General features: G+C 39.8%; 1 protein-coding gene across 4 annotated transcripts in view; it reads right to left on the bottom strand.

The window, feature by feature from the left end:
• The window catches only part of coro2a (coronin, actin binding protein, 2A), a 72,426-nt gene that overhangs the window by 16,730 nt on the left and 39,804 nt on the right, over positions 1 to 15,892 (bottom strand). For all 4 annotated transcript variants that reach the window (XM_012882295.3, XM_036137568.1, XM_036137569.1 and 1 more), the window contains exons 2-5: positions 10,487 to 10,687; positions 5,644 to 5,760; positions 5,244 to 5,393; positions 2,083 to 2,262 (exon numbers count right to left, since the gene is read on the bottom strand). In XM_012882295.3, coding sequence (XP_012737749.2) covers positions 2,083 to 2,262; positions 5,244 to 5,393; positions 5,644 to 5,760; positions 10,487 to 10,687 — 648 coding nt within the window. The remainder of the gene's footprint in view (positions 1 to 2,082; positions 2,263 to 5,243; positions 5,394 to 5,643; positions 5,761 to 10,486; positions 10,688 to 15,892) is intronic.

Genomic DNA, 15,892 nt, shown 5'->3' with positions numbered 1-15,892 from the left:
TGCTATCAAACACAGGAGATGAGAGCAAATGTCTGTGCTGGTGAGCCATAGGTCTGTGGAGCTGAGCTGAGATCTGGCCAAGACCAAAAGGTGTCAGCTTTGGCCAAGTGGTGCTGAAACACGGCCTGGGTGGAAGGAGGAAGAAACGGGTGGGGGTGGGGCCTCCTAACGCCTCTCTGTGAGGACAGCATACAGTAAAAAAAACTAAATTTTAACTATAACTAAGTATAAATGCTGTCAGTGATGGGAGAAAACAAGCGATAATTCATGTCCTCACGTCTCTGTGTGGAAATGTGGGATATCTGAGCAACTTAGATACAAAAGTTAACTCTCACAAACAGCTACAGGGGCTTGGATCCAGGTACTAACAGACACACCATCATACAGATAAACCCCTATTATTATCTTCAGCTGTCACTTTATACATGTTGTATTAATTAATACTGTATATTATTCAGTGATGGTATTGATACCTTGGTTGTTTTTATCTATAACACTTTATCGGCTGGTTCTGCTGTTCTTTTTATATCTCTCTTTGCAGGTGTAGAAGCAGACTCAGCGGATGTTATATCGCTCTCTCACCTTTTCTCCTTTTTAGCATTTTCTCTGATCTGTTTCTCTCCTTTTTTTCCCTCTTCTACCTTCTTGTTTCAGCGTCCGTTGAACATGAAATAGCCCCAGCATAAAATCTAATAAAGCTTCTTGCATATATAAATCAAGCGGAGCACTGTGGTGAAAGCAGTAAAACTCCACTTGTGAAAGTAAAATCTGTTGGACTCTTTTTGGCATTAAGACAACAATTCTTTTTGCCACACTGCCTGACAGGACACACAAAAAAAAGAAATAAAATAGAAAAAGGTACAAAGTGATTCTGAAGATGAGCAGCTGAGGCGGACAGACATTTGGTTGATTCTGGGCTGAAATTATGTGATGTTCCTGAAACAATCTACAGTTCCTCAAGTCGAAAAACATAAAATAATTAGCTTTTTTTTAATTATAGAAGCAAATAGAGATAGATTACCCGTGATATTTGCACGGATCGCTAACAATCCATTAAAGCGGCAGCAGCACATGGGCATCTTGGCTCGGAGGTGTTTACCCTGCATCACAGTCTGAAACTATTAAAGTCTCCACTGTGCCAGCAGGTGTCGCTCTAAGCAAGTCCCAATCACGCAGGGAAGGACTCTTAGACAGCATGTAAAAAAATCTGATCAGATGGGATAATCTCACATGGATTAACGTGAAGTTCCCGGTTCATGGTGAAGGATTAGGGATGATGGTATGATGATGATGTGCTTAGAGGCAAACTGTGAGCAGCTATGTGTCCTTTACATGCTCCATGTGGCCTTAAGAAAATAAATGCTGAGTGAATTTCAAGGATGGTCATTCATAAACTGTGAGAGAATTTTATTCAAATGTAACATCCGTCATTTCCAAAAAATGTTGAACCTGATCCAAAAAAAAAAAAAAAAAAACCGGGTTCTGGAGACTTTTAGTAGGTCCTGAGAGATTACAGGTCTGCAGCTGAAGATGAGCCCGACGGATGTGTTTTAGATTTAATGATGTGAATCCATAAACATGTGGATGCATAGAGGAAGGAGGCTTAATCAAACTTCTGGAGTTTTTAATGTTATGTTATGTGTTGGGTAAAACAAGTTCCTAATAACTCTGAGTTATAAAAACTTAGCAGATTTTAAATTATTTGCTTTACTTTATCCAAAGCAGTTAATTTTAGTAATGATGAACCTTTTTTAAATTTTTTTATTATAAAAAATAAAATAAAAAAATAAAACATGAAGAAAAAAGTAATGATAAACCTTGGCGATTGGCTTTTAAAACCTCGTTTTCCTTAAAGGTTATCCTCACGCACGTGTTTCCTGTTAGAAAATCCGTCACTACGTCACATTGTGGGCTCTCTCTGATTGGTTGATGCCCTCGATGCTCCTAAAGCGTTTGATGAGAACGCAGCATAAGAGCAGTACCCAAAATCTCTGCCCAAACAGCAAACAGGATTTGATGGAATTTGACGTTTACAAAGTGCCTTGAGGTGCCGTGTTGTGACCTGCTGTGTAAATAAAGTACCTGCAGCACATTCCCTGAGCGCGCGTCCATCAGCCGGACCTTCCTGTCCCTGCAGGAGGTGGCCAGCAGGCTCCCGTCTGTGTTGAAAGACATGGACAGGACTACGTCTGTGTGGTGCTTGATGGTCCGGACGGGGTTCTTTATCACTTGTTCTGGAGAGTCCAGGTTCCAGATCATCACCTGGAGAGAGAGGCGCACAGACATTTATCAGAAAATCAGCTGAAAACAGTCCAGGTTACATTTATTACTGTTAAACTGAAAAATACATAAAGTTCAAGCTTATTTTTAAAGCACACTTAAGAAAAACAACAGCAACTTCCACGATGACCAAAGTGCATGCAGCAGAAAAACACCACCAAAGTGTGTGTTTGTATTATATATATATATATATATATATATATATATATATATATATATATATATACACACACACACTCACACAGGACTGTCTCAGAAAATTAGAATATTGTGATAAAGTTCTTTATTTTCTGTAATGCAATTAAAAAACATGAAATGTCATACATTCTGGATTCATTACAAATCAACTGAAATATTGCAAGCCTTTTATTGTTTTAATATCGCTGATTATGGTGTACAGCTGAAGAAAACTCAAAAATCCTATCTCAAAATATTAGAATATTTCCTCAGACCAAGCAAAAAAAAAATTATAACAGCAATACAAAATCAAACATTTAAAAATGTCCATTAATGCACTCAGTACTTGGTTGGGAATCGTTTTGCACAGATTACTGCATCAATGCGGCATGGCATGGAGGCAATCAGCCTGTGGCATTGCTGAGGTGTTATGGATGCCCAGGATGCTTCAATAGCGGCCTTTAGCTCATTTGCATTGTTGGCTCTGGTGTCTTTCAGCTTCTTCTTCACAATACCCCACAAATTCTCTATGGGGTTCAGGTCAGGGGAATTGGCAGGCCAATCAAGGACAGTAATGCCATGGTCAGTACACCAGTTACTGTGAGAATCTGATGTCGTCTCTTAACCACTACCATACTTGTGATTTAGTTTACTGAACCAAGCTGAGTGTTTTTCAAGGCTCAGGAAACCCTGCTGTGTTTCGAGTTAATTAGACGATTCAAGCGATTAGTTGAATAGCCTACTAGTATACTTTTTCACAATATTCTAATATTTTGAGATAGGATATTTGGGTTTCTTAAGCTGTAAACCATAATCAGCGATATTAAAACAATAAAAGGCTTGAGATATTTCAGTTGATTTGTAATGAATCCAGAATGTATGACATTTCATGTTTTTTAATTGCATTACAGAAAATAAAGAACTTTATCACAATATTCTAACCTCCTCCTCTAGAAACACACTAATGGCAACAAGACAGAAATATATATAATTGATACTGATGCTAACGCTGAAATATTCCACATCGCTAATAAAAACAAATAAACAGAGAATATTTAGATGATATGATTGCCTGACTTAGGAGTAGCAGACCGTTTAGGAGCTACGACCCCATCAGCGCTGTGGACCAGCCTGGACTTTGGTACAGCTAAAACCTAGAAACAGTGATTATTTCACCTTTTCAGGGCATAAAAGGCTGCAGGTGGTCAGACAGATAACCGGTCAGAGCTTTACAACGAAACTTAACTAAAGCTGCATTGCCACCTTATTTTACTTTTTTACATATTTATTTTCAGCAGCTCACTCTGGTTGCATACAAAGTTTTTAAGAAAGATTATAAAGTCCTGCTGGCGTATTAGTTGTTATTTTGTTTTGGCTCAGTTTGTCAGTAAATAAAGCCTTTTGTGTTTATTTTTAATAACAGAGGAAGTACGTACTGCACATGTGCAGCAGGGGATAAAACAAGGACATGGCTAACAGCTGTTAGCATCACCCAGCAAAACAATGAAGAATGGTTGCAAAATAAAATCTGATTCCAAGAGGGAAAAGCCTGGAATATCTCTGGGAATACATTTTGAACGTTGGTGTTCACTGAAGCGGACTCTAAACCTGCTGAGGCTCAGATGTGACTCAGAGTTGACTGACTTGAGTAAATGTTCTGATATGAGGCTCTTAAAGTTGCTGTAGATCGGTTTATTTAATTAATAACGGCTTCATCACGCTGAGCTCCTGCTTTATTGCGAGGCATTGCAAAGGGTCAGGCTCGGTCCGGCATTAATTAATTTGGATTTATTAATAGAGCAAACCGGCATTCTGATAGTTCTGCAATACTGTCACTAGATGGCGCCACGTCTGTTTATATTTGAATTTTGTTTAAAAAAGGACAATCAAGACACTATAAAGATGGAGGCTTGGAGTATATAACCTTATTTTAACACGATCAAACGTTATTTGAGCAAATAAAGTGGCTATATACCTTTATAATATATTCTGAATTTCACACAGAGCCAGTAAAAAGAAGTTTCAGGTAAATATTGTCCCGCTTTTTATTTTGCGTCAGAAGAAGAGATGCAGAGATGCAGATGAGCAAGGCAGTCCTGACTAACGCCGGCATCTAAAGAGCTGCAATCAAACTAACGTAGCTGGCAGGCTTGTTGCAGAGGAAACATCCTGGATCACGGTTAATTATATTTGAACTCCACCTCGTTATCTGGATTGGAAGCTGCAACAATTTGCTTCGTCCAAAGAATTTCAGAAATCCAGATAAAAGTATGTGTAGCAGTTCAGACCTGCTCAGAGCTGAGCGCAGAGGCGAGGCGTAGCGACACGGGGAGCAGTGCTTGATTGTTGCACTAACAGGCCCAACAGCGCATACTTCTCACGCTCACATCTGTGATCTCAGTCCTTTTAAGGGATTTTTTAAAAGTATAAATGCACAATTTAAAGTTTATTTTATGGTGGCGTTGCAAACCTGGAAAAATCAGACTGGGAGGAGGATGGAGGGACAAGTGGATAGAGAAACTAATTAATTAATTAGCCAAAGGACAGATGGATGGTCCGTTTCTTTTCCTTTTTTCATCCTGGAAAAGAATAAAACTCCAGACTTTTCCAGGCAGGAGAACACGTGTGGCCATAAAGTCGGCGACGCAGCAATCACCAAACCAAGTCTCGTTCCTGAAACCCGTTTGGCAGCGTTGTAATATAGATCTGCTGCTGATAAATTTCCCAATCAGCCTTTTGTTTCCCTTATCTAGCCGGGTGGCGTGGGCTCGGGCGGTTCCTGTCACCTGGTAGTCGTAGGCGGCGCTGAACAGGATGTTGTTCGCCGTCGGATGCCACTCGACGAGGCCCACCCGGCGGCTGTGACCCTGCAGCTCTTTCCACGGCACCGTCAGGTTCTTCAGCACGCCGTGAGGGGGGATTTCCCACACTTTCACCTGCACGCACATAACAACACACTCGCACAATAAATAACCCGTAGAGCCCTGAGCAGAGAGCAAAAGCCTCGGCCCGAGGCGCAGTTTACGGCTGCCTCTTCCTCCGTCTGCAGGGCTTTGTTCTGAGCCGCCCTGCCGAGCAGAAGGCTTAACAAGCGCGGCAATAAAAACCATCTCCCCACAGCAAGGTGTTCATAATTCAGGAATGAAACAACATATCCCTGCAGCCACTGGGAGAGAGTCCACGCACCGTGGTGTCCTCGGAGCAGGAGGCGATGCAGTAGTCATTGAAGGGGTTCCATTTGACGTCCAGGACGTTTCCTCTGTGGCCCGACACGCGAGGGTGGTGAGGGTCCACTTTACCTGTCTGGCCAAAAACAAAACAAAAAAAAAACTAATAGCAACGATTACAAAACAAAGACGCCCAGTCAGGAAGTCTGGAAGTGATCCTGATTTTACTCCCTTGTGAGGAAAATCAATCCCCCCCCATGGATAAGCAGCAATCAGGACGATAGTGGAGTCTGAGTGTTTGCGTCCAAAGGTAAGAAAAGCTCATAAAGCACCGCAGCGTCGGCACATAACAGGACAGGTTTGCATGTGTGCCGGCGTAATGTAAACTAATCTGATCAGCCATTTCCTGCTCTAGGAGTTTCGAACCAGCTTGCTTCTTTTAACGTGGTTTTGATTCTTCTGCAGGCCTTTAAATGCACTGTTACATTTAAGGTTAGGGTGGGTTTAGGAGATAGGATGCAAGAGAAGATGATCTATGATCTGGAAAAGGCCTGAGAGTGGTGAGGGCCTAAAAACATGGCATATACCTCTCAATATCGGCAAATCTTTCCTTCTTCAGCTTTGATCAAGTCAAATACACCAAAAAAAATTTTTATTCCTGTCCATTAAATGCACAAAAACTGGAAATTCCCATTTTTTCTTCATGAAAGAAACAACATGTGCCACGAGAATCTTGTAATTCCTCCATTTCTGACTTGATGCCGCTGGCTGGGTCTCCTTTGACAGAAAACCACTGGCTATGTTAACCTCTACTGGACTGCGTTACTCCATAGGATCAAAATGGAATATATATCTTAGCTTTCCTTGTGACTGCATTGAACTAACTACGTGTTTCTCTATTTAAATTGGATGGGTTTGTTTTTTAAAGATCTTTGTTGTGAAGTGGTGCTACAGAGATCTACTTAACTGAACTGAATCTCTCAGATTCAAAGCTGCCACCTCTATCAACTCAACTCAAATGTATTCATCTAGCACTTTAAAATACAACTCAGTTGCTCAAAGAGCTTGACACACTCTTAAAAAGTAGCAATTTAAAACAAAACAATAAAAAGCAGATGCAGTAAAACGTAAAATAAAATGCAGATAGACAGAAACAGACAATAAAAACCTCAAAAGCCAACATCTAAAACTGATGATGGCAAAAGCAGGTCATAAATAATAATAAAAAAACTGATCTGCAGATCTGAGCGAGCGAGAGGGAGCGTCCAGATGAAGCAGGTCTGACAGATACTGGAGAGTAAAGCCGTGAAGACATAAAAAGATTATAAAAAATCCATCTGAAAGTGAACCGGTAGCCAATAAATTGCTGCTAAAAGTGGAGAAATATGTTCATGTTTGCTGGTACCAGTTTAAAGACGAGCGGCAGCATTTTGGACCAGCTGTAGTCGAGCCACTAAAGTTATTTAAGCACAGAGTAAAGTGTATTGCTATAATCTAGAAGAGTTGTAATAAAAAAAGCATAGATTAAAATGTCAAATTGATGCCATGACAGGAATGGTTTTACTTTGGTCAGCTGCCTCAGTTGAAAAAGCCGGACCGGTCCAAAGATCAAGGAGACCGCTTGTTGCAATAAGACAAGATTTACACAGATTTGGATGTGTTGGCGACATCAGAAAGAAAATCCACTGACATCCGTAACGCCAGTAAGAGCCTGATCTAGTCTGGAAAGTTTGAGGCATTGCAGTAATCAGAGCCAATCTGCAGCCTTTCTGCAGTTTCATCTGAAGCACAACGGCACATTCATGAAACTTTACACAAAAAGAATCAGATAATAGACGGCAATCTTCCATTACGTTACCAAACTCAACCAGTTCTTTCACAACGGGCGACCCATCATGGACCACGCATAAATGCGTCAGTTTGTGGATGTTTTTGCGTAATGCACCTCCAGAGAGACAGACAAGTTCACGCAGAGTTGTGTTTTGTTTGGGTAGAAGATAAATGCAGGCGAAAGAAAAAGCTTCTTTCTAACTCCCCTCGGCCAGATGTTTTTTATTTTTTTTTTATTTTTTACTTTTGTTCTTGTAAACTCCAGTCAGCGTTGCTCAGATTAACATCCCTGAAGGGCATTTATCCGACTTCACAAGACTTGACAGATCCAGACACATAACAGAGTCGCTGCTGCCTTCATTCACACGAGGAGGCAAAAATTCTTTAGGGGAGAAAATTGAAATAAAAAAAAAACAAAACATGGATAAGCGTGGCTGAAAAGTCAGTGAACCAGATGCACAGAGAGAATAAACGGTGTCAGACCGATGAGAGCGTGGCGCTCTGTGCCGGCTCAGACACGACACGGCGGCCAAGTCTGCTGGACGTTAACGTGAAGCCGCAAAAAATGATGACAAAACTTTACAAATTCTCTCAAACATCTCCTTTTATTACACACGAAAAAGTCTGAAATGTTTTCTGCCTGAGCAGCACTAGTAATTATGTAGGAACAGGACGCCTGTGGGCTGGATAACCGTGCAGGTAGAGCCGGTAGTTTGTGCTTCTCACAAACATGAAATAAGGCAGAAGGACCTTCAGCGGTCGCATGCATGTGGGTTAAATGTTTGTTCCTCTCTGCAGGCTGATGGTAAGTGTCCTCGCACAGAGCGGCGGAGAGAGAAGTGCTAAAGTTTCACCTCCTCGAGATGGAAGGGAGGGAGGGAGGGAGGGTACGGGGGTCAAAAGATGAGATTTTTCATTCCTGAGCTCATATGCAATCCTCAACCATGGCAGGAGGCTGATAAAGACTCAAAGAAAGAAAGAAAGAAAGAAAGAAAGAAGCTTCATAAATCCCTCTAATCTCGAGATAAACAACCAGATAACAGAAAAATTCCCAAGACACCTGAGGTTTCTTTTAAAGATTACACCAGTGAATAAGATATTTTTGGAATAATAAATGATCGATCTGACCGGGGAGAAAGGGTAAAAGATGTTTCCTCATACTTAGATTTATAACCCGAGAGCAGATCCACCTCCTCTGGGAACAAAGGAGGGCTCAGTGAAGACGTTGATCAATCAGCTAATAAAAATATCTCTCTGATGATTAAAAATTCACATTTTTATTAACTCCACCGCCCTCCAGCTAGACCAGCTATTTGAGGAAAAAGAAATAAGAGAATTTCTAATAACTGGAGGGGAAAAAAAACTAAGAAATGAAGAAGCTGTTAAAGTTTTTCCACATTTTTCTAAATTATGGCATAAAAAATGTCTGAGGGGGGGGGGTACTTATTTCTCTTTTGTCTGCTAAAGTGTGAGATAATTTCTTTAACAAATTTCTTTAACGGCCGCCGCCTCGCCAGTTTTATTATTATTATTATGTTGGCGAGACGCTACCGCCACCGCCTCGTCAAGCCGCCGCCGCCGCGGTAGCGTCTCGCCAACATAAAAAAAAAAAAAATAATAATAATAATAATAAAACTCGATATGCTTGTATGTTTATTTGACGTTAACATGCGGTTCTTTGTTGTTGCTTTCAACGCGGAAATAGTGAATAGAAATCACTCGTGATACAGAGCCAATAGTCGGGTATTTCAAACACCAAAGCGAGACTCAGTGAGGTGCGGGACAAAGTGGCTCTTGGAAAGATGAGGAAAAACAGGTAAAGATTTCCCTAAGAGACCCCATGGCGAGGGCGGCAGCGAAAAACCCTTGTTTGACCTGAAATGACTCATTTAATCATCCAAAACGGTATGGAAAATAATTAACTGAAAAATGTTGCATACTATGCCTTTAATTGTTAGGTTTCTTTGTATTATTCGTTTTAAAGGTGCCATGAGTCATGACATCACTTTATAAACCATTTCAAGCAGTTGACTTTGCTGCATATGAAAATTCTTTAAAGAATTTAATTTAAAAAAAAAATACCATGTTGTTGTTTTGCCAAATGTCCCTCCTCAGTAAAAGAGTCAGGTGCAGTAATGATATGCAGCTCTACCTGGTTGATTTCACTCTGATTGGCTACAACCATGTTTGGAAAACTGGTCAAACACTGATTGGAGAATATTAATTATGTAGAAAGACAACATTCGTATAAAATTAAACTGTTTTCTGATCGTTTTTGAGCAAAGCAACAAAGCTCACTACCCCTGAGCAGCTCCTTTGGTACTCACTTTTGAGATTCACACAGCCTCATCAGTGCACAACAGATCATATTATACCCCCAAAACCTCAGAAAAAAAGGAAATTTGTGTTCATTGCCCCTTTAAAGGTTCTAATATCCTCACCAGGGGCTGGGCCTACAGACAGGCCGACGGTTTCTTTTATATCAAATCCTTATGTCTCATCCCTGACCAAATAAATTTGAATTAATATTTAACAATCAAACAGTTCTGTTAAATGTTTAGGTGACATAAGTGACCCTAAATATCTGCTTTATTTCCCTTGTAATTTTTATTTTATTTTATTTTTTAAACACTGTACATATGACACACTGTATATACCTTATACCTTTTGAACCTCTCCTCCTTTTGGCACCTTTCTTTGTGTCTATTAAGCCGATGTGTGACAAGTACATTTCTCCACTGTGAGATCAATAAAGCCCTATCTTATCTTATCTTAATGACTTCTACAGATGCCAATCTCACAAATACTTCTAATGCTTTCATCCCTGACTTTTATCGCAGTATCTGTAATTATTAAACTCATAGTGACTCCGTTTTAGTTTATTCAGCTGCAATCAGAACCACTCATAAATTATCGACATGAGCGTTGTGCAGACGGGCGTTTGCAAATTATCCCCTGCATGTCTTTCCCAGTATGTCGGTGCATGCGCCTCCTTAAAAATCTGCAAAGCTGCCTGAGATGCACACACTCACATGATGGACCGACAGCACCAGGAAGGCGCCTCCCCCAGCACACTCGGTGATGACGGCGACGAAACGAGGGTTGACGGCACAGAAGTGGTTGTCCTGGACGCTGCGTGTGATCGGCACGCCATCGTAGCAGTTCTCCTTAGTGGCAGCTTTCCCGAAGACGTGGCGAAACTTGGAGCTGCGGTACTGAGGACGCCATGTCATCTGAGAGGAGGAGGAGGAGGAGGAGGGGAAAGGAAGAGGAAGGTCACTATGCAGTTACTGAGCTGCGTCTGCTTATACTTTACAAAAAAAGGAAACCGCATGTGCACAAAGACATGCACAACAGAGTAAAAACATGTTATTCGTTAAATTAAGAGGAAATGTTTGAGGTTTGTGAGAAAGTTTGTGTGATTTGCATTCATTTTTATAGAAAACTATCTGAATAAAATAAAGGATCAATTTAATCTCCGTGATTATGCCACTCAAGTTTGCTTTGTTAAAACAGGGCAAAAAACAGAAGTCCTAAAGTTATTGCAATATTGAACAATTGTGGTGTTGCTGCTTAAATTTAAAAAGCATATTTATGCTTAAAACTATTAAAAAAGCTGGCATAATATAATAATTTTCAGGAAAATGTTGAATACAATGATAAAACCATACTGTAATTTAAGGTGTCCCACAGGGCTGTATTTTAGTGACTCTTTAAATATTTTTTTGTTGTTTTAACAATTTTATATGCGAGTTTATATCGTCCTCTTTTTCTTCTTTGAAAATTATGAAAATCAGATTAAACCTTCACTGAGATATTCTGGCAGCAGCTGATGAATTACTTAATGCTTGAAATGGAAAAATGCCATCCGTTTAGGAATACTGAAAACACTCAACATAATAAAGACTGCTCACGTCTTTCTGAGACACAGTGAAATATTCAGTGAAACTAATAAAAGGAAAGGTTCCCTCTATACGTGATTTAATTTAACCAGAGTTCAGCAACAATTTATGTTTTCCAAGAATCCACAACAGCAAAGACAAACAACCACAAAGGGGAGAAAAGGAAGCGCATCCTTTTATGTATCTGGACTAAATGAAAACTACTGTTGCAAGGTTGCACAATTACTTAAAGCCAACCTCAGGTGCAGGATGGATTTAGTTAGAGAACCAATTCTAAACATTTAATTAAACAAAGATGGAGACAAAACCTGAAATCGTTCTGTGAAAAAGTATGTGCAGCCATGACGCTTTGATTCAAATAAAATAGTGACAAGGTTTTTAATTAAGTCCACCCAGATCTCCTGGTTCTGGTCTACTCTGCAGACCCAGAACCAGAACCAAACATGGAGAAGCAGCATTTAGTTCCTTTGCTCTATAAATCTGGAACAAACTTCCAGAAAACTGCAAATCAGCCAAAATAAAAACTGAGTTCCTTTAAATCAAGACTGAAAACCTCCTGTTTAGAGCTGATTTCAGCCATAATCACAGGAACACTGACCAATTTATCTGACGTTTTCACCTGATACAATTTAATGTTACTGGTCTCACAACCAGTGACCGTTTCAATGTGTTTGATGTTTTTATGATGTAAAGCACTTTAAATCGCCTTCTTGCTGAAATGTGCTACAAATAAACTTGACTTAATCATCGGTGTGACCAGCTCCATAATCACCGCAGTATTCAGCAGAGATTATTTGTGACCAGCGTCCTCCTGTCACATGTCGGAGAACGTACTTACACTGCAACAAGGAAACTAAAAGTAAGTGATATCTTCTTGAAGTTAGTGTATATGTTCCTGATTTGAGCAGTTAAATAAGATGATCTGCCAATGGAATAAGATTTTCGCACTTCAAAAAAGAACAATCCATCTCCATCGTCTTACCTCAAGTGCAGTATATCCCATTATCTCATTTTAGGAGTCAAAACAGACATTCCATTGGCAAATAATATTATTTACCTGCTCAAATCAAGGACAAATACACTAATTTCAAGACAATTTAACTTACTTTTAGTTCCCTTTTTGCAGCGTAACCCCAAGTTGTCTAATGCTACCCCAAAGCGCTTTACATTTGCTCCTTTGGCTACCGTTGCGTTGCACCACATTTATTTTTACATTTTCTTTTTCTATTAAGGCTTTATTTTTGTTTAATGATTCATTAGCTCTTGGAGCTCATTATGTTGTTTTTTTAAGCAACTGAGGTAAGATTTAAAAGATTTTCAAAGTTTTACAGATCAGATTTTTTATTAAGTCCTGATACACAAAACCTTAGAACTAAAACAGGGTGTACTTTGTTATTATTGTGACCATATATATTTAAAATTAAAATACCTCACCACCGTCCAACACTACATGTTAAAAATCCAAACTTAATCTGAACACAAATGGAAAAACATCACGTAAAAATCTTTGGGTATATTATTATTATTGTAGTAACGGTTTGTAATGTTTTGGGTAATCTTTGTTCTAACTTCAGATCTTTTGTGTTCAAACAAACCAAATAACGCAACACTTGAAACAACGGGACAGAAAAACTATGCAACACTTCCTAAATCCCGAGTCTCTTTTTAGCCCATTTCCTGCAGCCAGTCGATGCAGATGTCATTATTGTGGAAGATAAGAGGCTCTGGTCCACCGGGACAAGTCCCGGCCAGCCGGCACGTCTGCTCTCCTCCTCCGCCTGGCTCTCTGCCGGCCTGCTGCAAGCTCATTACTTATGAATAAAGGGTGGAGGCCGACGGATGAGATGTTGCCGCTGAAAAACGCAACCAAAACAACAACCTGCAGGGAGCTGCGGGTGCAGCACACGGCTGGAGGTCTGATGTCACTACAGGTCTGGGTTTTCCGACAAAGCCAAAATAAAACAATGAGCTAATTGTAATGACTTGTGCAGGTGGCGCTCAGATGATGGCTAAATAAATACACGGCTAACGTGATGCTGGTGAATAACCTGAGGAACGAGTCCAGTTTAGGAAACGTGACACAACTGTGACTTCATGCTTCGGTTTATGCTCCCCCCCCTCCTCATCCTCATCCTCTGCCCCCAGGCTGGAGCAAAACGCTGACATGCAGCTATGCTCTACGTGTCTTTATAACCATGCTGTCGGCTAAACCTGCAGCATTCTCACAGCCAACCGCTCGGCTTTCCTGCAAACTCAACCCGACATGCATCACTAACCTAAATACAAATAAAAGCCTTAGTATTTATACGAATAACAGCTTGTCTCAGGAACAGAAAACTATGACACAGAGATGGAACTGGCTTGGCTCTATGAAAAGCACATTTAAACTAACATTATTATTGCATTTAGTTTAATCCAAAAGTGTAAAGTAATCCCTTATTGCTTGCCAAGACTCGATGCAATCTGCTGGGTTTCCTTAGATAGGAACATTTTTGACCAACATGTCTGGATGATTTGATTGAATTTGACTTTGTAAAGAGCCTTGAGATGACATGTGTTGTGAATTAGTGCTACATAGATAAAATTGAGTTGCTTCTTTATGGGGATTTTTAAGCAAAACCACCTGTCAAGAAAATTACACCGCAAAATGGAATCTAAACGCAAGTAAAACTTTCTTGAAATGTGTATTTGTTCTTGATTTGAGCAGGTAAGTAAGATAATCTGCCAATGGAATAAGATTTTTTGCACTTAAAATAGGAACAATTCATCTCCATCATCATATTTCAAGTGCAGTGTATGAAATTATCTTATTTTAGGAGTCAAAACACTTCCATTGGTAGATAATCTTATGTACCTGCTCAAATCAAGGAAAAATACACTCATTTCAAGAAAATTGTACTTACTTTCAGCTCTTTTTTTTTGCAGTGTACAAGAAGGTTTACAGACTTTCACCAAGAAAAGCACCAACATGGAGGTTCTGGTTCTGTACCCGATTATTTTCAGAATCAACATTCAGCTGCTTAACTCAGACCATTTATGTCAGGCATAAAATGTTGCTAAACTCCAGGGATTAGCCACAGCTGTGTCGACACAGAATAAACAATTTGTAATAGAATAAAAGTTGTAAAGGATGATGCATCCATCAGGGGCAGTTCAACGTCTTTGATTGCTTGATTCTAAAAGAAATTACTTTCAGATAAAGTTCGTCTGCTCGAGAGATTTTGTTGGTAGTGGCAATTACGCTATTGGCCTTCATCTGTCCGTCCTTTACATGCACACAGTTTCCATAATCAGGAGCAGGGACTGAACTAAGGAGAGGAAAAGCAGTCAAATACTGAAAAACTTTGTGTTTTCAGTCAGTAGAGATGCTGATCTGAGTGTTTTATTGACCACTTTAAAAGATTCAAAGAAAGTCACATCACTGCTTGGCAAGAAACTCTAAATCACTTAATAGTAAATGTGCATGAATTAAGTTTGGAATCAAGTAACTAAGTATCAAAAAGGCAAAAATATGCATTATTGAAGATTTTTTTTCCATCAGGAACTTGATCAAAGAGAAGAGCGGTGGAGAAAAGTTTGATAAAGTGAACCAGAAATACGTGGCGGTGGATGTCGATGCTGCACTTAGTTTACCTCTGAAGTCAGAACTTAGATCGGAAAGAGAAAATAATCTGGTCCAAAGTAACGGCGGTCCAGTTTGAGGACCAGTGAGCTCCAAGCTGAAGCTTAAAACTGCAACTTCTGGGTAAAAGTGGCATAATTAAACCACGTCCATCAACCTATCATGCTAATGCTGCCCCAGCATGCTACCATCATGAACTGGAAAACTATGGAAGCTGACATAAACATCATTTAGAGTAATAAATGTTGGCTAGTGAAAAAATAGACAAAGTAAAACTGTTTATTTATAGTACAATAGAAACAGGAGGCAACATTATTAACATTATTAACCAGGTAAATATTGGGCCTCTCAGAAGCTGCACTGGACCCCACTGATGATGTTGACAAGAAAACAGAAAAATGTTCTATGTGCTCCTAAACTGCAGCAGGGAGGCGTCTCAGAACCAGACGAGTGCTGCAGGTTCTCCATCTGAACGTGTTACCAGCTTCATTTACGGATGTATGGATGGATGGATGGATGGATGGATGGATGGATGGATGGATGGATGCATGGATAGATGCATTTATGGATGGATGGATGGATGATGGAACAATAGATGGATGGATGCATTTATAGATGGATGGATGGAACAATGGATGGATGGATGGATAAATTTATGGATGAATTCATGGATGGATGGATGGATGGATGGATTAATGGATGGATGGATGGATGGATGGATGGATGGATGAATTCATGGATGGATGGATGATGAAACAATGGATGGATGGATGGATTTATGGATGAATTTATGGATGATGGATGAATAGATACATTTATGGATGATGGAAGAATGAATGGATGGATGAATTTATGGATGGATGGATGAACCTATAAATTTATGGATGGATGGATGGATGAATGGATGAATTCAT

This window comes from Fundulus heteroclitus, chromosome 5 (genome assembly GCF_011125445.2).
Source record: "Fundulus heteroclitus isolate FHET01 chromosome 5, MU-UCD_Fhet_4.1, whole genome shotgun sequence".
Taxonomy (NCBI): domain Eukaryota; kingdom Metazoa; phylum Chordata; class Actinopteri; order Cyprinodontiformes; family Fundulidae; genus Fundulus; species Fundulus heteroclitus.
This window is presented reverse-complemented; position numbering and strand designations above follow the sequence as displayed.